The sequence below is a fragment of the Orycteropus afer genome, unplaced genomic scaffold (assembly GCF_000298275.1).
Source record: "Orycteropus afer afer isolate SDZICR_OR568_19922 unplaced genomic scaffold, OryAfe1.0 scaffold00461, whole genome shotgun sequence".
Lineage (NCBI taxonomy): Eukaryota > Metazoa > Chordata > Mammalia > Tubulidentata > Orycteropodidae > Orycteropus > Orycteropus afer.
The window spans coordinates 678241-702208 of NW_006922048.1; the positions used below are offsets into that span (position 1 = coordinate 678241).

The 23968-nt window shown below is 54.5% G+C and overlaps 3 protein-coding genes across 3 annotated transcripts in view; 2 read left to right on the forward strand and 1 right to left on the reverse strand.

Moving 5' to 3' along the window:
• The window catches only part of TUBB4A (tubulin beta 4A class IVa), a 5924-nt gene extending 4386 nt beyond the window's left edge, over positions 1–1538 (forward strand). Inside the window, exon 4 of the mRNA XM_007954446.2 lies at positions 481–1538. Coding sequence (XP_007952637.1) covers positions 481–1538 — 1058 coding nt within the window. The remainder of the gene's footprint in view (positions 1–480) is intronic.
• Positions 1539–3323: 1785 nt separating this feature from the next.
• DENND1C (DENN domain containing 1C) lies at positions 3324–15769 on the forward strand. The gene is given in 23 exon segments (XM_042782763.1): positions 3324–3340; positions 5854–5918; positions 6017–6060; positions 6200–6249; positions 6434–6553; positions 6647–6716; positions 6887–6967; positions 7052–7117; positions 7207–7260; positions 7346–7456; positions 9152–9252; positions 9330–9375; positions 9485–9586; positions 9679–9804; positions 10841–10945; positions 12190–12280; positions 12360–12400; positions 12793–12864; positions 13635–13679; positions 13750–13857; positions 14669–14736; positions 14857–15064; positions 15146–15769. Coding segments are annotated over 23 exon segments (2415 nt in total).
• A 676-nt stretch (positions 15770–16445) lies between these two features.
• CRB3 (crumbs cell polarity complex component 3) lies at positions 16446–19127 on the reverse strand. The gene is made up of 4 exons (XM_007954485.1): positions 19046–19127; positions 17455–17525; positions 16847–16990; positions 16446–16517 (listed from the first exon to the last, which is right to left on the reverse strand). Exons 1-4 carry the CDS (start codon positions 19125–19127, stop codon positions 16446–16448), a joined length of 369 nt encoding a protein of 122 aa, XP_007952676.1.
• Positions 19128–23968: the final 4841 nt, after the last annotated feature.

A 23968-nucleotide genomic window follows, 5' to 3' on the forward strand; every position in this document is an offset into this window, starting at 1 on the left:
TATTGTGCTATTGTTATTATTATCATTATTGTTGTTATACAACGACTAGGGTCCCTCCAAGGAGCCCTGGTGACACAGTGGTGAAACTCTCAGCTGCTAACCAAAACCATGACTGTTTGAACCCATCAACTGCTCGGCAAGAGAAAGATCTAGTGATCTCTTCTGGTAAAGATCGACAGCCTTGGAAACCCTGTGGGGCTCTTCCACTCTGTCCTCTAGGGGCACTGTGAATTGGAATCAACTCCAAGGCAGTGGGTTTGGTTTGGGCTTTGCTTCCGAAAAGGTCGACAGCCTTGGAAACCCTCTGGGCCAGTGCTTCTCTGTAATGGGCAGGGTGGTCTAAGTCAGAATCTGCTCCGGGCCAATGGGTTTGTTCTGTTTATTTATTTTTTTAGGGGCCCTTCAGGTTGGTAGCCAGGGATGAGCTGGAGGGTGAGTGCTCCCCGTAACTGCCCATGTGTCCCCTGCTCCCTTCTTCAGGCCAGTCCGGAGCCGGCAACAACTGGGCCAAGGGCCACTACACAGAGGGCGCGGAGCTGGTGGACGCCGTCCTAGACGTGGTCCGGAAGGAGGCAGAGAGCTGTGACTGCCTGCAGGGCTTCCAGCTGACCCATTCGCTGGGCGGGGGCACGGGCTCCGGCATGGGCACGCTGCTTATCAGCAAGATCCGCGAGGAGTTCCCGGACCGTATCATGAACACCTTCAGCGTGGTGCCTTCCCCCAAGGTGTCGGACACCGTGGTGGAGCCCTACAACGCCACGCTCTCGGTGCACCAGCTGGTGGAGAACACGGACGAGACCTACTGCATCGACAACGAGGCCCTCTACGACATCTGCTTCCGCACCCTCAAGCTGACCACGCCCACCTACGGGGACCTCAACCACCTGGTGTCTGCCACCATGAGCGGCGTCACCACCTGCCTGCGCTTCCCCGGGCAGCTCAACGCCGACCTGCGCAAGCTGGCGGTCAACATGGTGCCCTTCCCGCGTCTCCACTTCTTCATGCCCGGCTTCGCCCCGCTCACCAGCCGCGGCAGCCAGCAGTACCGGGCCCTGACGGTGCCCGAGCTCACCCAGCAGATGTTCGATGCCAAGAACATGATGGCAGCCTGCGACCCACGCCACGGCCGCTACCTGACGGTGGCTGCGGTCTTCCGCGGCCGCATGTCCATGAAGGAGGTGGACGAGCAGATGCTGAGCGTGCAGAGCAAGAATAGCAGCTACTTCGTGGAGTGGATCCCCAACAACGTGAAGACGGCCGTGTGCGACATCCCGCCCCGCGGCCTCAAGATGGCGGCCACCTTCATCGGCAACAGCACGGCCATCCAGGAGCTGTTCAAGCGCATCTCGGAGCAGTTCACCGCCATGTTCCGGCGCAAGGCCTTCCTGCACTGGTACACGGGCGAGGGCATGGACGAGATGGAGTTCACCGAGGCCGAGAGCAACATGAACGACCTGGTGTCCGAATACCAGCAGTACCAGGACGCCACGGCCGAGGAGGGCGAGTTCGAGGAGGAGGCGGAGGAGGAGGTGGCCTAGAGCCACTTTCTCCCTGCTCTTCTGCCCTTTGACCTCTAGCACCCAATTTCAACGCTGATCCCCCTGCAAACCCCACTTCACCTCCAGCCCCCACCACCTCTGATTAAATGAACCCAGTGACCCTAGGAGCATCACCTTCCCAAGTCTGACCCCCAAGAGCCTCACTTCACCTCTGACCCTTGCCCACCTCTGACCCTTGAGCCTCACTTTGTCTCTGACCTCCATGACCCCTCTTCACTGTTGACAGCCATGAGCCCTGCTACATCTCTGATTCTGTCAGCTCCACTTTACCTGACTCATCCTTCACCTTGACCCCCATGAGCTGCAGCTCACCTCCAAACCTATAAGCCCTGGTTTACTTTTGACCCCTCCTTGTGAGCCTCACTTCACCTCTGACTAGCCCCCCTCGGATCCCAGGAACCCCACCTTCCCTCTAACCCTGTCCCTGCTCTGGCCTCCGCCTTGATCCCTGACCTCACGCCCCTCAGCCTCTGCTCGCCTTGGCTTACCTTGTTGCTGGGAGGGAATGAAGGCCTGGAGGCTGTGAGATACAGAGCTTATGCCCCCAGCTGTTCCCACCGCCTCTCCCTCGATCAATAAATCCATTGTTGTCCTGTCACTTTTCTGTGGAGTTCATGTTTCAACTCCCTGTGAACAGACAGCACAGCAGTGAGGGCTCCCCCTACTGGATGGGGTGGGCACCGATGGGCCAGGTCATTAGGGAAGGCGTCGGGGAACTTGGGATCAGGACGACCAGGCTAGGCCACTGACAGGGCAGTAGTAGCTCAGTGGTAGTTTAAGTGTGTTCATTGTCTGCCTGTGAGTCTCAATGACTGTCTGGCTGTCTGTCCATGCTCTGATGGTATCTGTCTCACCATGGTTGTATGTGTATGTGTGTGTGTGTGTGTTGTCCATCTGTCTGTCTGTGCTGTATTCTGTGTTTGTGAGTCCCAGTGACTACTGTGACTCTGTGTACGTGTGTGTGTGTCTGTCTGTCTGTCTGTCTGTCAGTGCTTTGGCTATCTGTAAGTCCTGGTGGCTGTCTTGGTTCTGTGTGTGTTTGTTGTCTGGCTGTATCTGTGAGTCTTGATGGCTGCCTTGTGTCTGTCTGTCTCTTCATGCTCTGTCTTTGAGTCTCACCCTGGTTATGTGTGTCTGTCTCTTGTCTATCTGTCTGTGCTGTATTTTAACTGTGTCTGTGAGTCCCAGTGGCTGTGCTGGCTCTGTGTATGTTTATTGTCTCTCTGTGTCTTTGTGAGTCGCAGTGGCAGCCCTGGCTGTGTGTGTCCAATGTCTATCTGTCTTCACCGTGCCCTGACCGTCTGCTGTCCACATCCCCAGTCCCTGTGCCCACTCTCCAGCTGGCTCCCTCAGGTGGTCCCACAATGGATACCTATGTGAATGGACCACAAGAAAGAAGAGAGAAGAGGAAGGGCAGGCATTTTGGGGCTGTGGATCCCCGGCTGCCATGAGGGTTGGGAGTGCTGAGGGGGAGCCTAGGCTGGGTGTGTGGTGGGGACGAGGTGGGCTCTGCCTGCAGGACAGGGCCAAGGCTTTGGCCTCCGAGCTGCCCCGCCTCTTGTTATCCACCCTGGGGAAGGTGAGGAGGCAGGATGCCTGGGTCTCTCGCAGGGGTGGGGGCAGGGGCCTCCTCTGGGGACGTCACCCATCAAACTTCCTCTCTGAGCCACACAGGAAGCTAAGTCGGCTGGGGCCCAGCCTCGCGCCAGCACAGGCCCCCCAGGACCCCTGGGGAAAGGGCCCAGCTGGCAGGCCTGCAGGACCATGGGATCCAGAGCTGAGTAAGACCCTTGCCCCCATCCTCTGGACCAAGATTCCCAAAGTTGGGCTGGGCTGGGGCAGAGGCAGCTGGGGTTGGGGAGGCCCAGGGAGGCTCAGTGACCCCAAGGGAACAGAGCAGGTGACCGGGATCAGGGTCAAGACCCTCTGCTGGGCCACACTGTAGACTCTGCCCGGAGCCAACCCTGGCCACTCTCGGCCCCTCCTCTGTCTCTGTCTGGCTCTGGGTGTAACTCTGTGAGCAGTCCCACTGTGTGCATGTAACTCCCACTGTGACCCAGTGCCTTCTGGTGCATCTAGGTGATGGTGACTGGGTTCTGAGGGACTGTGGGCGTGAAAGCCAGTGTGTCCCTGAGAGTAATTAGCTGTGTGATTGTGCTGGCGTGAGGATGCAGTGCTGGGGACTCCACACCAGGGTTTGTGGGTGCCCTGGATGGGACGGTGGGTCTGGAGTTGGTCTCCACCTTCTTCCTCCTCCTCTGTCTGCCCAGGTCTGTCTCTCTCTCTCTGAAACTGGGTGCCCAGGGTCCTTTGGGTGGTGTGGGGGGCAGGGAAGGGAGAAAGGCAGAGCTGCAACCAAAATAATACACCAAACCCATTGCTTTGGAGGCCACTCCAACTCCTGGCAATCCCATGTGTACGGAGCAGAAATGCTCCATAGGGTTTCCTTGGCTGTGATCTTGCAGAAGCAGATTGCCAGGCCTTTCTTTCATGGCGCCGCCGGGTGGGTTTGAACTGCCAACCTTTAGGTTAGTTAGTAGGTGAGCGCAAACCATTCACACCACACTAGTACCTTAACATGATCAAAAACTCAAAAACCAAACCCACTGTCATCCAGTCCACAGCAACTCGTGGTGATCTCACATATTGCAGGAGAGAACTGTCCTCCGTAGGGTTTTCTCAGCTGTAATGGTACAGACGGTTAAGCACTTGACTCCTAGAGGAAAGGTTGGTGACTCAAACTCACTCAAGGTACTTTGGGAGGTAGAGCTGGTGATCTGCTTCTGAAAGGCTGGAGCCTTGAAAATCCAATGGAGCAAAGTTCTACTCTGACACACAGTGGGTTGCCATGAGTCAGAGCCAACCAGACGACAATGAACAGCAACAATCTTTATGCAAGCAGATCACCAGACCTTTTTTCTGCAGCACCACTGAGGGGGATCAAACAGCCAACCTTTGGGTTAGCAGCCAAGAGCAAGAGCATTTGCACCGCTCAGGGACCTCCTTGGGTTTGTACCTGGTGAGAGATTTGGGGTTGGCCAAATTTGCTCTCAAGCCCACAGAAGTGTCCACACCTTTACTCAGGAAGAGTCTGAGCCATGCTAGCAGACTGGACTAGTGTCCTAGGCCTCCACAGCAAAGGCTACAAGCCGGGTGGCTTAAACCATCAGGGACTTACTGGATCACCACTGGAGGTCAGAAGTCCAAACTCCAGGTGTCGGCAGGGCCATGCGCCCCCTGGAGGCTCCAGGGGTGGGTCCTTCCTTGCCTCTTCCAGCTTCTGGGGGCTCCCAGCAATCCTTGGCTTATGCCTACATCCCTCCTATCTCTGCCTCTGTCCTCACATGGCGTCTGCCTTCTGCGTTTCTCTTCTCTTTTATGAGGACACCACTCCTATTGGATTAGGACCCACCCTACTCCAGTGTGACCTCATGTGAACCTAACGTCTTCAAAGACCCTATTACCAAAAAAGGGTTCGGTCACAGGTAGCAGGGGGGTAGGGCTTCAGCATTTCTTTCCGGAGGACATAATTCAAGCCATGCCACAGACATTGGCGCTGTTTGCCCTGACACCTGCTGAACCACAAACACACAGCCTCACCCAACATACACACTAGACAGCCTCATCCTTTTTGGCAGACACCACATGGAATCACACACTCACATACACACATGCTCATATAAGTCATGCATTCAGTCACACAACACACAGAGTGGTACTCTCTCAAGGAATCCTCTCTTCCCCATATTCACGGTTACAACTCACAGACATGTACACACAGCCTTACACAACCACTTGCCATCACAAACATCAAGGGTTATGCACACCCATGTGCACTCAGTTAAATACCCATGACACCCAGTCACACCCAGTCACCCTCATGCATAACCAGGCACACTGTCAAACACTCATGCACATGCAATCACACCAGTCACACTCAGTCATCCACACTCGGTCCACCCAGTCACACACTCGTGCACATTCATGCAACCCAGTCACACACTCATGCACACCCACACACTCATGCACACCCAGTCACACTGTTGAACACTATGCACGCCCAGTCACATGCAGTCATACACTCCTGCACACCCAGTCACACACTCATGTACACAGAGTTGCACACACACACTCATCATCACAAACCCCAGGGCCATGCACACACAGCTGAACATCCATGAAGCCACGCGCACACTATCATCATGCACAGTCACACATGCATGCAGAGCTGCAAGGATTCCTCCCCACACAGAAGCAAGTGCCTGGACCCCCTAAGCCCCTTCCTATTCCGCAGAGGGAGTCCACCTGCTGTGTTTGATTGGTTCTTTGAAGCAGCCTGCCCAGCCTCCCTGCAGGAGGGTGAGTGTGTGTGTGAGGGGAGAGGGGAACATCAGGCAGGGGTGGGTGTGAGTAGAAGGGGCCTGAGGCCTGGACTTACAGGCCTGCTCTCCCCACAGATCCCCCCATCCTGCGGCAGTTCCCCCCAGACTTCAGGGACCAGGTATGCAGGTTGGCTCTTTGTCCTCCCCAGGGCCAGGGCCAGTTCCCCAGGGAGAAGGGGACTCTGGGCCTTGGACCTGGAGCTCATGAGTGGAGGCCCAACCAGAGTGGCCAAGCTCTGTGCTTCTCTCCACCCCCAGGAAGCTATGCAGATGGTGCCCAAATTCTGCTTCCCTTTTGATGTGGAAAGGTACAAAAGGAGCAGACACTCTGGGACCCAGGGATCCAGGGCCCAAGGGACTCAGACACCCAGGGACCCAGGGACCCGGATGCCCAGGGACTCAGGAACTCAGTCACACCGTGGTGCTGGGGGACTGGGTATGGGTCAGGGAGCTGGGGTGCCCAGGTCTCTCTCAGAGCTCTTTGCCCTGCAGGGAGCCCCCCAGCCCTGCTGTCCAGCACTTCACCTTCGCTCTCACCGACTTGGCTGGCAACCGCAGGTTTGGGTTCTGCCGCCTGCGGGCAGGCGCCCAGAGTTGCCTGTGCATTCTCAGGTGTGGAGCCTGGAGGCCTAGGGTGGGGGTGGGGGACAGAGGACCTGGCCAGGGGGCCCTTCTTGAGGCTCCCCCTGTCTCCCCTCTCCACAGCCACCTGCCTTGGTTCGAAGTCTTCTACAAGCTGCTCAACAACGTGGGGGACCTCCTGGCCCAGGGCCAAGTGAGACCAGCCCCCCCCCCAATGCCTGCTTGCGTCCCAGCCCTTCCCCTACCTAAGCCCCCAGCCCCTCTCAGCAGGCCCGCCCCTTTTTGCTCCACCCAGACCCCCCAGCCTGAACCAAGCCCCTCACCACCACCCCCGTCTGGCTCAGACACCCTGCCCCCACCTAGGTCTCGGAGGCTGAAGAACTGCTCCAAAATCTTCTGCAACAGCCCCCGCCCGAGCCCCAGGCCTTGGTGGGGCTGGAGTTGGTGAGTAGCCCCCACCCCTGGCGGCGGGCCTCAGGTGGAGAAGGAGGTTGCCCTGGGAACTACACAGAAACCCTTCGCCCCCAGGGCAGCGGACTAATGGTCTCCAGCGCGCACAGCATCCAGCCGGCTACTCCAGGGAACAGCAGGCCGGTGAGTGGAGCTCGGGAACGCTGGGAGGCCAGCCACCCAGGGGAGGGCAGCTCCCGACTGACTGGTCCCCCTGCCGATCCTCCCACCAGCGTTCCTGCTTCGTGGCCCCGGACTCGGGCCGCCTGCCATCCATCCCTGAGAACGTGAGTAGAAACCTGGGAGGGGGTTCGGCGGGCGGGTAGAGGTCCTTGCGTCCGTCCGCGCCCAGCGCGCCTCTCTGCTCTTCAGAGGAACCTAACGGAGCTGGTGGTGGCGGTGACCGACGAGAACATCGTGGGGCTGTTCGCGGCGCTGCTGGCGGAGCGAAGGGTCCTGCTCACTGCCAGCAAGCTCAGCACCGTAGGCGGGGCCCGCGGGGCGGGTAGAAGCTGGCTCCGCCCCTGGGCGGGGCAGTGGGGGAAGCCTCACCTCCCAGGGGGCGGGGCCGGAGGGCAGAGCTCCATCTCGGACTCTTCGGAGATAACAAAGTTAAATCCTGGATAGTTCAATCCTGGCTTCATCCCCTATGGATCAAAATAAGCCTAGCTCCGCCCTTCTGGAGGGTGAAGTCCAAACTAAAACCAAACCCACTGCCCTGGAGTTGATTCCTACTGGTAGCAACCCTATGGGGCAGAGCAGAACGGCCCCATAGGGTTTCCAAGGCTGTAAATTTTTACGGAAGCAGACTGCCACGTCTTTCTCCCATGGACCACCTGGTGAATTCGAACGGCTGACCCTTTGGTTAGCAGCCCAGAGTCTTAACCACTAGGTCTCCTTGAGAATGACATCACTAAACCAAAACCAAACTCACTGCGGTGGAGTCATGTCCGACTCATAGTGACCCCTCCTTGGGTTTCCAAGGAAGTATCACTACGGAGGTAGATTGCCCAACCTTCCTTCCGGGGAGTGGCTGGTGGGTTTGAACCGCCAGCCTTCTAATTAGCAGTCAAATGCCTTAGGCACTACACCACCAGAGCTCCCGCCAGCTCCACCCTGATGGGAAGTACTGTTGTTGTTGTTGTTATATGCCATCGAGTTGCCCTGACTCATAGCGACCCCTCCTTGGGTTTCCGAAGCAGTATCACTACGGAAGTAGGATTGCCCAACCTTCCTTCCGAGGAGTGGCTGGTGGGTTTGAACCGCCAGCCTTCTGGTTAGCAGTCAAGTGCCTTAGGCACTATGCTACCAGAGCTCCTGAAGTACTAGAAGGGCTGATTGCTGGCTCCTCCCCTAGGGCTTGAATGATGTTGTTGTTGTACTGTTGTTGTTGTTGTTTGCCGTTGAGTCGGCCCCGACTCATAGAGACCCCTCCTTGGGTTTCCGAGGCAGTACCAATACGGAAGTAGGATTGCCCAACCTTCCTTCCGAGGAGTGGCTGGTGGGGTTGAACCACCAGCCTTCTGGTTAGCAGTCAAGTGCCTTAGGCACTATGCTACCAGAGCTCGCTACCCGCTATGAGTTTAAGGAGCTGTGGTAGCGTAGTGCCTAAGGCACTTGACTGCTAACCAGAAGGCTGGCGGTTCAAACCCACTAGCCACGCCTTGGAAGGAAGGTTGGGCAATCTACTTCCGTAGTGATACTGCCTCAGAAACCCAAGGAGAGGTCGCTATGAATCGGGTCCGACTCCTAGGCAGGCACATAACAACAACATGAGGAGCTCTGGTGTCTAGTGCCTAAGGCATTTGACTACTAATGAGAAGGCTGGCGGTTCAAACCCACCAGCCACTCCTTGGAAGGAAGACTGGGCAATCTGCTTTCCTAGAGATACCGCCTTGGAAACCCAGGAAAGGGTCGCTATGAGTCAGAAAACTACAGCAGTGAGTTTTATGAGGAGGGATTGAGAGGGCTCAGTCCTGGCCCCGCCTCTTTGGAGGTGGGGTCAGTGGGGGCTGACTCCTGGCTCCCCTCCCTCAAAGTCCCCTACTAGATTTCTGTAGGGGTCTGAGTTTTTGCCCCTTTCCCAGTAACGTGGGGGAGGACGGAGATAGGATGCGGGAATGCCGCTGAGTGAAGCGCTGTCTCAGGCCCTGATCCCACGGCCCCACCCGTCCCCAGCTGACCTCGTGCGTTCACGCGTCCTGCGCTCTCCTGTACCCCATGCGCTGGGAGCACGTTCTGATCCCCACGCTGCCTCCGCATCTGCTGGACTATTGCTGGTGAGGGAGGGGGGCCTGGGGAAGAGGCCTGGGGACCTGAGGGTGGCGCCTGCATGACACCACCCCCTGGTCCGCAGCGCGCCCATGCCATACCTCATTGGGGTGCACGCCAGTCTGGCGGAGGTGAGTTGGGGCGGACCCGGGCGACGGGGACAGGCGGGACCCCCCCATCCCCAGATACCTCCCCAGCCAGGAATCTGGAGCCCTAAGCGGCCACCCTCATCGTCTGCAGAGAGTACGAGACAAAGCCCTGGAGGACGTCGTGGTGATGAACGTGGACTCCAATACCTTAGAGACGCCCTTTGACGACGTGCAGGCGCTGCCCCCGGACGTGGTCAGTGTCGTCCCCGCCCCCGCCCGCCCTCCTCCCGCCTTGAGAGGTGGAGCCTCCGTAGCCGCCTACGCGCCCGCCCCCTTCTCCTCCAGGTGTCTCTGCTGAGGTTGAGGCTAAGGAAGGTCGCCCTGGCCCCGGGGGAAGGAGTGTCCCGTCTGTTCCTAAAAGCCCAAGCCTTGCTTTTCGGGGGCTACCGCGACGCACTTGTCTGCAACCCGGTGAGCAGCGGGGACGCCGGGGGCAAGGCCTTGTGGGTCCCTGAAGAAGTCACAGTGATGGTATCTGGCATTTACTGATCACTTGGTCTGGGCCTCTGTTGGCTGGTCTGTGAAATGGGATTCCGATGGAACTCACCCAAAAGTCTGGCTGGGTATTGAGAGTAATGAGCTCTGGTGGTGTGGTGGATAAGGCCTTTGGCTGCTAGCCAAAAGGTCAGCGGTTCAAACCCACAAGCTGCTCTGAGGAAGGAAGATGGGGAGATCTACTTCCGTAAAGATTTACAGCCTCGGAAACCCAATGGGGGCCTTATGAGTCGCAATCTACTCGAATGATCGCACATGCATATGAATCCGCAAATGCATGTTAATCAGCATGTTGTTGCTGTTGTTATGTGCGGGCGAGTCAGACCTGACTCATAGCGACCCCTCCTCGGGTTTCCGAGGCGGTATCTCTACGGAAGTACATTGCCCAGTCTTCCTTCCGAGGAGTGGCTGGCTGGTGGGTTTGAACCTCCAGCCTTCTGGTTAGCAGCCAAATGCCTTAGGCACTACGCTACCAGCGCTCCCATCTCCACAGCAAGTGAGGGTTGAAACGAGGATTCCCACCTTTATCTGATGACTCTCAAGCCTCCTTTTTCACAATTTTTCTATGTAATCGTTGGCGAGGGTGCCAGGAGTTGATGTTCTTATCTGCTGTCTGTTTAAAATCCGCGCGCTCTCCTCTGGCCCCACCCTCTGCTGCCCATTGCTCGCTGGGCCGGAGAAGCAGCCTCTGCTCTTGCCCCGCAAGTTCTGTCCCCCTACCCCGCAGTAGCCAGAGGGCGCCCGTGAGCACCTGAGTCAGGGCCTGTCCCTCCTCTGTTCACAATCCTCGGCTCCTTCCTTCCCCGGGTAAAAGCCGAAGTCCTCCCTGCAGCCCACAGGGCCCTGCACAGGGCTGGACGGCAGACGCTCTATCAATATTTGCTACATAGATACACGATAGCATGAGGGCAGCGGGGCCACAGGGAGACCAGGGAGCGGGTACTTCTTCCAGGGCCAGCCCGTGACCTTCAGTGAGGAAGCCTTCTTGGCTCAGAAGCCCGGGGCGCCCCTACAGGACTTCCACCGGCGGGCCGTGCACCTGCAGCTGTTCAAACAGGTGCGCTTGCTCCCTGAGAGGGACAGGGCTGATAGAGCTGTAGGGGCTACTCCCCAGCTGGGGACAGGCTCCTGGATTGCCAGGGACCGGGCAGGGCTAAAGGGGAGGGGCTAGACAGACTCCTGGGAGCCTGCGAGCCGGGCTGGAGGGGCCCGATTGGGCCAACTCCTGGGTTCCAGTGGGCGGTGCCCGGCCAGAGGGTTGGGGCTGGGATGGATTCCTGAGCCTCTGGGGGCGGAGCTGGGGCCGGGGGGTGGGACGGGGGCGGACTCCTCAGTTCCTGTGGGCAGGGCCTGGCCAGAGGGGTGAGGTTGGAGTGGACGCCTGGCTACCTGGGGGCGGGGCGAGGCTGAGCGTGGGATCCTAGCTTCCTAAGGGCGGGGACCAGGGCCAGAGTGCTGGGTTGGGGAATGACTCCGGGGTCCCAGAGACGGAGCCGCGGCCAGAAGGGCGAAACTGGGGTTGACTTTAAGATACTGAGGGCGGGGCTGGAGCCGGTCGGGTGAGGTCCCCCACTTCTGATTCTCCATAAGCGAGAAAACAACTAAAACAAACTCAACTGCCATCCACTCGATTCTGAGTCATAGCAACCCCTTTTGGGTTTCCCAGGAGGTCAATCTTTACCGAAGTAGATTGCCCAGTCTTCCTTCTGCAGAGAGGCTGGTGGGTTTGAACCACCAATCTTCTAGTTAGCAGTCAAATGCCTTAGGCACCATGCCACCAGAGCTCCAGGAGTGAGAGGCAGGGCTGAAAGGCAGATTCTTAAATGGGTCAGACTGGACTCCAGACTTCCTGAGATGAGACCTACTCTGAGGTCCCTGGGAGGACTGAGATGGGACCAAGTTCCTGGATCTTCAAGGGGTCGCCCACGCAAGGGAATGGGGGTCAGCGCTAGACTCCAGCGGGGGCACGTCCAGACCGCCAACTCCCTTTGGGGTGGAGGGAGAGGCGGGTCTGCACGCGAGCTCCTGGGCGAAGGCGGCTGGAGTCCAGGTCTTTCCGGAGGAGGCTAGGTTGTTGGGTCCCTGAAGGCGGAATCCGACCCGCTCCGTGGTCGGAGCCGGCGTGTGCCGGCTTCTCTGACTCCCTGAGGGCAGTTTGGACCTTTGGCTTCCAGAAGTGGGACCCAGACTCCGTGGAGAGGAACAACTCTTGGGTCGTGGAGGGGAAGGGGATGGTGGCTTCTAGGTCCGAGTCCCTGCGTTCAGATGTGCGTCTGACCCGACGCTCTCCCTCACCCCCAGTTTATCGAAGGCCGGCTGGAGAAGCTCAACACCGGAGAGGGCTTCTCAGATCTCTTTGAGCAGGAAATCACCTGCAGCGAGGCCTCCGCAGGTGAGGCCCGAGCTAGCCTCCGCGTCCCCACCCCCCAGCCAAGCCAGCCTGGGATAACCACACTCTCTCTTCACTCCAGGCGCCCTCCGCTCCTACCAGCTCTGGGCAGACAACCTGAAGGTAAAATACCAAACACCTGTCACCTGCTTGTTATTGAATTCATTTAATCCCACCACAGTCCTGAGGTGATGGTGGTTGTTGTTGTTATGTGCCGTCGAGTCGGACCCGACTCATAGCGACCCCTCCTTGGGTTTCCGAGGCAGTGTCACTACGGAAGTAGATTGCCCAACCTTCCTTCCGAGGAGTGGCTGGTGGGTTTGAACCGCCAGCCTTCTGGTTAACAGTCAAGTGCCTTAGCCACACCATCTTTATATGCATTTACACAGATGAGGAATGTGGACCAGAGAGGGAGATGGGCTTGTCCAGCATCACACACATGGGGTGGGGAAGTAGCGTCTAGGGTCCGGCCCCAGGACCCCAGAGGCCCACATCTGTCTCCCTTGTCTTTCCAGAAAGGTGGTGGTGCCCTCCTGCACTCGGTCAAGGCTAAGACCCAACCAGCTGTGAGGAACGTGTACCGCTCAGTAAGCAAGTAGCCGACCCACATTTGGTGGGATGATGAGGGGGAGGGGACATAGAATACAGACCTTTTAAGTGCAAATCTTTTTATCAGAACTGCACCGGCAGTTGAATAGTTAACTGTCCTTCTCACATGTTCCATTTCACCGTTCTTGCTATAAAAAGGATACCCAGGACTCATTGGCAAACACCTTTTGTCCTCAGATCCTACAATTCCAGCTTCTGTCCCAAGTCCAATTTCCCCAGGCGCCAACACTTTCAGCTCACAATTGGCCATTAGACTTCATTAGTTCTGCTTTCAGCCACTGACATGTTTTCCACTGTTCTGTTTTTACCATGCCTCATTTGATTTTTTTTTTCTTCCAGAAATAATATATATTTTTAAAAAAGTGGTTGACTCTAAGTTATGGCAACCTCATGTGAGTCAAACTGTGTCCATAGGATTTTCAATGGCTGATTTTTTTTTGAAGTAGATTGCCAGGCCTTTCTTCCAAAGCACCTATGGAGGACTCGAACCTCCAACCTTTTGGTTAGTAGCTGAACATATTCAGTTTGCATACACACACACACCCCTGCCAGGAATACTTCTGAATTAGTCAAAGGGGCAAAGGCTGGTGTTGAGGTGATGCTCGAGGCAACAGTGGACACATTTGTGAAACAGACAGACAGATGGCAAGACAGAAAGCCCACACCTGTCCTAGGGAACAGAAGGCTGAGGTCAAAAATGCCGCACCTGACCACCCTCAAGTCTAATTCCCTCTCAACTTCTCTGCAGGCCAAGAGTGGCTGGAAGGGGGTGCAGAGCCTTCTGATGTACAAGGTAAGACCAACCACCAAGGGGTAGGGGAACGTGGAGGAAGGGGCTCCCGGCTCACCTCCCCTCCCCCCAGGATGGGAGCTCTAGCCTGCAGAGAGGGGGCTCCCTGAGGACGCCGTCTCTGACCAGCCGGTCAGATCGCCTGCAACAGCGCCTGCCGATCACCCAGCACTTTGGACAAGTAAGGACCCTCTCACCTCCTGCCCCAGTGCCCATCCCAGTAACCAGGTGCCACTGACTCATGGCGTCCCCGTGTGTCAAGAGTAGTGTGTGCTGGACCTCAGAACGAAAAGCAGGTGACCTGGGTTGATAACTCAGCCCAGCCAGTTATTAATTAGACATTGGCACGTCACTTCTCAGAGCCTGAAGTTTGTTGTCTGTACGATGAGAATACGAATACCTTCCTCACTGTGTTCCTATGAAGTTTAAATAAGTTGACTGTTGTGAAATTGCCCTGTAGAGTGCCTGGCTCTTGGTTAGTCAATTATAATGATCATTATTGTTGCTAATTGCCATTTAGTTGGCCTTCAATTCATGGTGCCCTCATGCAAAATGAAACAAAATACTGCCCTATCTGGTGTATGATTGGTTATAAAAGACAGCCTTATGCCCCATAGGGTTTTCATTGCCTTATTTTTTTCTCAAATAGATTGCCAGGCCTAACCTCCTTAAATAATAATAATAATAAAGTAGAGCTATGCTATAGGGTTTCTAACGGCTGCTTTTTCAGAAGTAGATCACCAGGCCTTTCTTTCGGGTAACTCCAGGTGCACTCAAACCTCCAGCCCTCGGGTTAGCAGCCACATGTTCACACTCTGCACTCCCCAGGGGCTCCCCACAGCACACACAGCCCTGGAATTAGCATAGAATTCTCTTCCCATTTTACTCTTGATTCAGGGACCTTGCCTCCCTCCTCATCTGCTCCAAGACTCACCCTCTTCTTCCAGAAGGCCCTTCTCCACCCATCCCTTCTCCAAATCTGTCCCTTGCAGAACCGGCCCCTTCGCCCGAGCAGACATCACCGGCTGAAAGAAGGACCTTCTGAGCCCCCGGTGTAAGTGTTGGAGGTGGGAGGCCAGGACTGAAGAGAAGGATAACTCCAGACCCCAGAGCCAAGGGACCAGGGTTGGGGGTGGGGTCTCAGGGAGACAGACACCTGAGGCTGCCCACCCTCACCCAGGATGCCCCCTCTGAGCCCTGAGGATGCCGGGGGCTCGTGGGCAGAGGAAGCCCTGGACAGCAGCTTCTTGGGGTCCGGAGAGGAACTGGACTTGCTGAGTGAGATTCTAGACAGTCTGAACGTGGGCGTCAGAAGCACAGGGAGCCTGCGCCCCAGCCAGAGCCTGGACTGCTGTCACAGAGAGGATGTGGACGGTGGCTTCAGCCTGGTGAGAGCCTCCCCTCCTCCTCCCCCACAGCCCCTCTCTACAAGCCTCCACCTTACCTGTCTCCTCCCCACCTCCGCCCAGCTGGAGGTACCAGGGAGACCAAGATGGAATCCCGAGGATGAGAGGGCACCAGAATGCCAACTGCTCTCCCTGCCCACTGAACTGCTGTCTCTCCGAGACCCCCAGACCTCAGACACCTCAAGCTGCTCAAAAAACCCCGGTTCCCAGCTGCCTTCAGAACCCTGCCAAGACATCATGTCTCCCTCCCAGCCCTCAGCTGTCTCTGCAGACCCAAGCAGCCAAGGGGACCCAGAATCCTCTCTTCCCACTGAGCCCTGCCCCCTGATTCTACACCTCTCTCCTCCCCACGAAGCACAGGAAGAATTGAGAAGCCAGCAGAACACCTGTTCCTCCCTCTCTGCCATGCAGAGCCAGCCCAACCCTCCAGAAAGCCCCCGACCCAAGTCCAACCTTGATACTGCCGGGGTGTCCCAGCCTCCGGGTGCCTCTCCAGATCCCAGTTCCCCAGTGACCCCCATAGCCCAGCCTTCCCAGGGCCTGCTGGCAGAGCAGGCTCATCTCCAGCCCCTGAAAGAGTTGGGAGCCCCCAGAACCCTTGCTGCTCCCATCAGTGATGACGGTTGGGAGCCCCAGGCCAGAAGCCGACCCCGAGTCTCTGAGCTTAAGAAGTGTTTTGAGGGTTAAGGTTCAGGGGTCTAGAAGAGACCCCAGTTCTTCAATAAAGCCATAAGAGCCCAAGACCATTTTTTTCCTGGTGAGTCCCTCTCTCTGCTTGGAAACTGCACCACTCATTACTCTCCCTCTAGGTGGCTTCTGGATGCAGCTGAATGCCCCTCTCCTCCAGGAAGCCCTCCTAGCTTCACAGTCTATGAGTCCTGCCTTGGTCTTCTCATTCTGGACTAAATCTTGCCCTCAAAAAAAAAAAAAAAAAAATCATCAGTAGCATTATTAGGTCCTTGGATAGTACAAACAGCTAGTGCTCCACAACTAACCTTCCATTGGCAGTTCAAACCCACCGAGGGGTACTGCAGAAGGCAGGCCTGGTGATCTGCTTCCCTAAAGTTTACAGCTAAGAAAATCCTAGGTAGCAATTCTACTCTGTATTCCATGGGATTGCCATGAGTCGGGATCAGCTCGATGGCAATGGCTTTTTATTTGTTGGTTTTTCAATATATCTCACTACCGATTTTATAAAAAAGAGAACGTGATCTGCCCCACCTTCCCAGGCTCTTCAGGGGCAGTCTACGAAGCACCTTCATCCTTTCTATTCTTAAGCACTGGGTGGGTCTGTGGGCCCAGAGTGGGCTCTGTCTTCCCCAGCAACACACAGCCAGGGAGAGGGAAAGGGAGGGGAGGGGACCTAGATGGGCAGACAGCCCCGCACCGTCTCCTTCGAGTCCTGTGGAGGCCGGGCCTCAGCTGCATGGGACGACTGAAAGGAAAGGAGAGGGGGTTGTAGGGCCGGCCTGGCAGCTGGACAGACGGCAGGGAAGACGGTGCAGCAAGCAGGGTGGCGGGTCCCCAGCCCTTGCAGCCCAGCTCCTCGTGAAGTCAAGCAGAGGTGACATGCTGCAGGTGCCCCTGGCCCCCCAAGGCCTGAGCCCTTAGAGGCTGCTCTCGTGGTTGCCACGTGCTGGCGAACAGCAGGCGGTTCTGGGCAGCGGTGTCGGTGACAGTGGCAGCGATGGGCCCCAGGGTTCAGATAAGCCGCTCCTCCGGCGGTAGCTTGAGGTTGGGGGGCGGTGGCGCGCGGGCACCCACCTGCTCCTCGCTGCTGGGCCGGTAGGTGCCCTCCGTCTGCCGTTTCTCCCGCAGCTTCCGCACCAGCAGCGCCAGCCCTACAGCCAGGAGCAGGGCGGCCAGGATGGAGAAGACCACGATGATGGCGGTGATGGCCTCCTGGGACTGCAGGGCAGGGGACGGGGTGCCCCCGGCATCTCAGGGCTCGTCTGGGGGGGTCCCATCTACCTCACCTGAGAGGCATCGGGGCTCCTTTCCCCTCTCCATCTGCCACTTTGGGTGCTCCCACCCAAGGTTCCTGAGCCCTATCTATCCCATCTGGGTCCCAGCTGCCGTACCTGGGCCCTCCCCTACACACCTATCTTATCTGCCAGCTTATCCCCTGAGAGGTCTATGGGACTCTTGACCCCCTACCCTTGCCACATATGGTATTCTTGTCTACCTTCCTCCTGGGTTTCCCGGATCTTTCTAGTCTGAGGCTCTTGGTCTCACCATTTGCCATGTCTGGTGTCTCCCACTTGGGTCTCTCCAACCGCCTTCCATCTGGCGGTCTAACTCCTCCACCCACCCCACGTAGGATCCCTGCACAACATGCCCACCTGCCCTCCTCCCAAACACTCCCAACTCACCAGGGCTCCATCCGAGCTGGGCCCAGCGGGAGTAATGGTGATGTTCTGAGTTACTTGGGAGGGCTCCAGTGCTGGGGGGTGGAGAGGGTAAATTAATCCCCATCTATTCTTCCTGTCTCAGCCTGGCTGCACTTTCCTTGGCGTCCCCACCAGGCCAAGAAAAAAGAGTTGCCGTCAGATCTATTCTGACACATAACAAGCCCATGTGTGTCAGAGTAGAGCTGTGCACCACAAAATTTTTGATGGTGGATTTTTTGGAAGTACATTGCCAGGCCTTTTTTCCTAGGTACCTCTGGTTGAACTTGAACCACTAACTTTTCAGGTAGCAGCCCAACAGGACTCAGTCAGCATTATCCTTCTGTGTTTTCCATTCGCAAAGAGATTAAGGGTGCCGTGCAGGCCAGGACTAGACCAGCGGAGCCCCCTCCCAAAACAGCCCACTGCCAATGGAGTTGATTCCAACTCCTAGCAGTCCTGTAGGACAGAGTAGAACTGCCCATAGCATTTCCAAGGCTGTCGTCTTCACAGAAGCCAACTGGTACATCAGTCTCCTGCAGAGGCGCTGGGTGGGTTTGAACTGCTGACCTTTTGGTTAGCAGCCGAGTGCGTGACCCACGTGCACCACCCATGGCTCCTGTTTGTTTGTGCTGAGTGAAACCAAAAAAACCCAAACCTACTGCCACCAAGTCTATTCTGACTCATAGCAACCTCCATTGGGTTTCCAAGGTAGTAAATCATTGTAGAAGTAGATTGCCCCATCTTCCTTCTGTGGAGTGGCTGGTGGATTTGAACTGCCAGCCTTCTGGTTAGCAGTCAAATAAATGCCTTAGGCACTGCACCACCAGAGGTCCTGGTGTGCTGAACCACCAAACCAAACCCACTGCCATCGAGTGGATCAAACTCACAGCGACCCCCATTGGGTTTCCGAGGTGGTAAACCTTTGCAGAAGTAGATTGCCAGTCTTCCTTCTGTGGAGTGGCTGGTGGGTTTGCACCGCCAACCTTCCGGTTCATGTCAAATGCTTTAGTCACTACGCCACCAGAGCTCCTGGTGTTCTGAGTGGGGCCTGTTATAATAGATGGAGCCAGAAGCCCACCTCCAGCTTGACATCCCTAGGCCTTTTTGGATCTGGGGCAATTTCAATCTTTTGCCTGGAGTGGCTGACTCATACCTTCCCCCAGATTCTCGAAACTGAAATAGGAGGCCTGAATGGCTGGGTCCACAGTAGGGCACAGGGCCCCATGAAGGCCTCCGCCTGGCTCCCACTCTGCCCAAGACACCTCGGCTCTACCAAGACTCAAGACATAGGTCTCCCCTTCTCTCCCTCTGCGAGTCTAGCACCCACATCTCCACCTCTCTCAGGACCCAGAAATACTTGAAGACCAACGTGACCCTCTAAGGAAGGAGCTAGAAATTCTAACCCCCAAGCCTGATCCTTTAGACGCCCTCCCCCACCCTCCCAGGCATCTCAAGGCGTTCCCCAGTCCTTGTTCCTCTCTGTTCCCCAGGTAATCCGCGCTTCTAAGCCCTGCCCCTCGCAGAGACCCGGGAGTCTCAGCCCTACCCCTCGGTGCTCCCCGCAGGTACCTACTTTGTCCCCAGACCTGGTCCCAGGAGGCCGGCAGCAGTGGCAGGCCGAGCGCCAGGAGCAGCCCCAGGCCGGGGCTCGCCATGGACTGGGCGACGGGTGGGTGGCGCCGGGGACCGGGCTTCTGGCGAGCGCCACGCCTACCGCATCTCAGGCCGGGGGTCCCCGCCACCGGGCACCTGGGGGCAGGAAGAGGAATGAGGCCGGGCGTGGGGAACAGGACTGGACCCCGGCGCAGGCCCATGGGAGGGGCGCCAGGCGCCAGGCCACCGGAGTCCAGCCCCGCCCCGCCGACAGAGGTCAGAGATTAAAGATTAACTCGGGGCCCCGCGTTCCGGGCCCAGGGAGAGGGAAGGTGACCCGGGCGCCAGGCCCAGCCGCGCGTCCCGCCTCCCTACCTGGCCCGGGAGTCTTCCACTTGGCTCAGGTTCTCGGTCTGGGTCCCTCGCTCGAACTCTCGGTCCGACCGTCGGTCTGTCGCTCCGGCAGATTCCGAGCGGCTCCGCCCGCTCACATGACCCGGAAAGTTTAGTCACTCACCTGGGAGCGGAGCGCACTTCCGGCTTATGCACCTGAGCCTTGGTGAGGGGGCGGAGCCAGGGGGGCGGGGAGGTGGCGCGGGCGCACCTGTAAAGGGGATCCAATCCCATCCTGGGGAAGAGGAGCAGAGCGGGAGGGTCAGTGGGACGTCACACCTGTATTGCAGACACAACTGTAGGATGGCACAGGTGAGACATGGGGCAGGTAGACAACTGTGTATGAAGCACCCCACCTGGGACAGACCCAAATGGGGAGCCCGAATGAAAAAGCATTGTGGGGTACACACCTGTGTGCGGCTAAACCTGTGTCGAACACACCGCATGGATGTTCAGGTGTAAGAGGAACACCTGTGGGAGACATTGGGTGAATCATATCAATCTAGGTGTCTTAGTTCTCTACCACTGCTGTAACAGAAATACCACAAGGAGGTGGCTTTCACAAACAGAAATTTATTTTCTCACAGTTTAGGAGACTAGAAATCTGAATTCCGAGTGCCAGCTCAGGGAAAGTCTTTCTCTCAGTGTTGACTCTGGAGGAAGGTCCTTGTCTCTTCACCTTCTGCTTCCTGGTTCCTTGGAGATTTCCATCTGTCTTGGCATCTGTCTTATCCCATCTCTCCTCTGCTTGCTTGTTTATTCTCTTTTTACATTCCAAAAGAGATTGACTCAAGATACACTCCTCCAGACTGAAACCATTCCCCTTGTGAACAGGAACCAGACAAGGATGCCATCGATCACCACTTCTATTCAACGTTGTACTGGAAGTCCTAGCCAGGGTAATAAGGCAAGAAAGGAAAGTCAAAGGCATCCAAATTGAGAAGGAAGAAGTCAAACTATCCCTAATTGCCGATGATATGATCCTCTACCTAGAAAACTCAAGAGACTCAGTCAAAAATCTACTGGAATTAAATGAGAGATTTAGTATAGTGAAAGGATACAAGATCAACATCCAAAAATCAGTTGGATTCCTCTACACCAGCAAAGAGATTGCTGGAAAGGAAATAAGGAAATCAATACCATTGACAAGAGCTACCAAAAAAATAATAGTATTTGGAAATAAATCTCACTAGGGATACAAAAGACGTGTACAAAGAAAACTATAAAACACTATTTCAAGAAACCATAAGAGATCTACATAAATGGAAGAACATACCATGCTCATGGATAGGAAGATTGAACGTTGTGAAAATGTCAGTCCACCCAAAGCAATCTATACATTTCAGTAAATCCCAATCCAGATCCCATCAACATTCTTTAAGGATATGGAAAAAACAATCACTAACTTTATATGGAAAGGAAAGAGGCTTTGGATAAGCAAAACACTATTGAAGAAGAACAACATAGGAGGTCTCACACTGCCAGATCTCAAAACCTACTATACAGCTACAGTTGTCAAAACTGCCTGGTATTGGTACAATGACAGATACATAGACCAATAGAATAGATTTTTGACAAAAGGCTGAAATCCATTAAATGGGGAAGAGATGGTCTCTTTAACAAATGGTGCTGGCAAAACTGGATATCCATTTGCAAAAAAAATAAAACAAGATCTGTACTTCACACCATACACAAAAACTAACTCCAGATGGATCAAAGATTTAAATGTGAAACCTAAAACTATAAAGTTCCTCAAGGGAAAACTGGGGGCAAATTTAGGGGCCCTAATTTATGGCATAAATAGACCATCAAGCATAACCCAAAATGTGCAAACAGCAAAAGATGAACTAGATGAATGGGACCTTCTAAAAATTAAATTTTTATGTGCTTCAAAAGACTTCTCCAAAGGAGTAAAAAGAGAACCTACACACTGGGAAAAAATATTCGGCAACAACATATCTGACAAGAGACTTATCCCTAGAGTTTATAGAAAACTCCAACACCTCAACAACAAAAAGACAAACAATCCAATTTAAAAATGGGCAGAAGACATGAACAGACACTTCACCAAAGAGGATATTCAGGCAGTTGACAAACACATGAAGAAATATTCATGATCATTAGCCATTAGAGAGATGTAACTCAAAACAACGAGATACCATCTTGCCCCAGCACTAGTAGCAAAGTTCAACGAGACAGAAAATAACAAATGCTAGCAAAGATATGGAGAGACTCCTACACTGCTGGTGGGACTGTCAAATGATACAACCACTGTGGAAAGTAGTATGGTGATTCCTTAAAAAGTTGGAATTAGAAATAACTTTTGATCCAGCAATCCCTTTGTTATTATTTGCCATCGAGTAGGACCCAACTCATAGCGACCCCTCCTTCGGTTTCCAAAGCAGTATCACTACGGAAGTAGATTGCCCCATCTTCCTTCCAAGAAGTGGCTGGTGGGTTTGAACCTCCAGCCTTCTGGTTAGCAGTCAAGTGCCTTAGGCACTATGCTACCAGAGCTCCCATTACTAGGTATATATCCTAAAGAAGTGAGAGCCAGGACAAGAAAAGAGATATGCACACCCATATTCATTGCAGCACTATTTACAATAGCCAAAAGATGGGAACAACCAAGGTGTCCATCAACTGAGAAATGGATAACCAAACTATGGTGTACATACACACAATGGAATACTATGCAACACTAAAGACCACATAATGTGGATGAACTTGGAGAACATTATGCTGAGTGAAATAAGTCAATCACAGAAGGACAAATATTGTATTAGTTCATTATTGTAAAAAGTCAAGGAAAGGTTTATATATGGAAGGAAACTTTCTTTGTTAGTTACCCAGGGTGTGAGACAAGGGGAGGGAACACTGCAAAAATAAAAATAATAATAATAATTTTTTTAAAAAGATGCACCCCACGAATCCTGTCTCATTAACATAACAAAGACAGCCTGTTCCCAAATGGGATTATAACCACAGACTTCAAAGTTGAGAATTACAACACATATTTTTGGAAAATATAAATCGAGAAGTCAAATGACAAATTGTATTGGGCAAATCTGCTCCACAAAAAAACTCCTGAGGACCAGGTTTGCTGGTCTGATAGAGCCTGGTGGAACCCCTGAGACTATGGTCCCTAGCTGCCCTTCAGGTCTGGAATTGAACCCATACCTGTGGCTTCCAGCCAAACAAAAGACAGGCATAGGAGTTGAACATTTACCTGAGGTAGATACACTCCTTAGAGAGAACAATCATGGGAGAAAGAAGGGCTGTTTATGCACAGGGAGACAGCTCAGGGGGCAGGAGGGCATGGAGGGATGGACATTGGGAAGAGGTAACTATGGGGAGGAAGAGGGAGGGGAGCTGTTGCATTGTGGTAAATTGTGGTCAATGTCATGAGACAAAGTGTATGTGAACTGCTGTATGGAAAATGAATGTGCTCTGTAAATTTTCACCCAAATCACAAGAAAAAAAAAATGTTAAAAATCAAAGATTCACTTTCAGGACTAAGGTGCGCCTGATCAAGCTTCAGTCACCTCACATGCATGCAAAAGCTATATGACGAATAAGGAAGAATGAAGACAAATTGATGCCTTTGGATTATGGGGTTGGCAAAGAATACTAAATACGCCATAGACTGCCAGAAGAATGAACAAATCTGGCTTGGAAGAATGCAACCAGAATGCTTCTTAGAACCATGGATGGTGAGCCTTAGTCTCCATGTACTTTGGACATGACATCAGGAAGGAGCAGCCCCTGGAGAAGGACATCATGCTTGGTGGAGGGTCAGTGAAAAAGAAGACCCTCAATTAGATAGATTGATACTGTGGCTGCAACAGCTAGTTTAAACGTAGCAACAATTGTGAGAATGGTGCAAGACTAGGCAGTGTTTCATTCTGTTGTACATAGTAGGGTCACTATGAGTCGGAACCAACTGCAAAGCACCTAACAACAAATCAGTCCACAAAAGTCCACCCTTTGGCGCCCCAAAATTCATGTTCTTGCCACATGCAACACATTCACCCGATCACACATCCCAAAATTCTTGACTGAACTTCAAGTTCAAAATCTCATCTTCTGAAGCATCTAAATCAAGAAGGGGTGAGACTTTCAGCATGTTCCATCCTGGGATGAAATCTTTCCTCATCTGTGAACATGTGAAATCCGGACTACAAGTTCTCTGCTTCCAAAGTGCAATGGTGGAACAGGCACAAGGTAGCCATTTCTGCTACAAATGGGAGAAATTTGAGGAAAAGAAGGGATAACAGACCCCAAGCAAGTCCAAAACCGAGCAGAACAATTTGCATTGGCTCTCAAGGCTTGAAAAACAGTCCCCTCTTCTCTGAGACCATCTGTGCGATGGCCTCAGCCTCCAGACTCCGGGTGCTGGCAGTGCCCTCTTATTCTGGTGGAGGCCCTTTAGCCCTGGCTTTAACTCCAGTTGTCCACAGGGATGACAATTCTGCTCCCTTGGCTCCAGATGGCCCCATTCTCCTAGTCC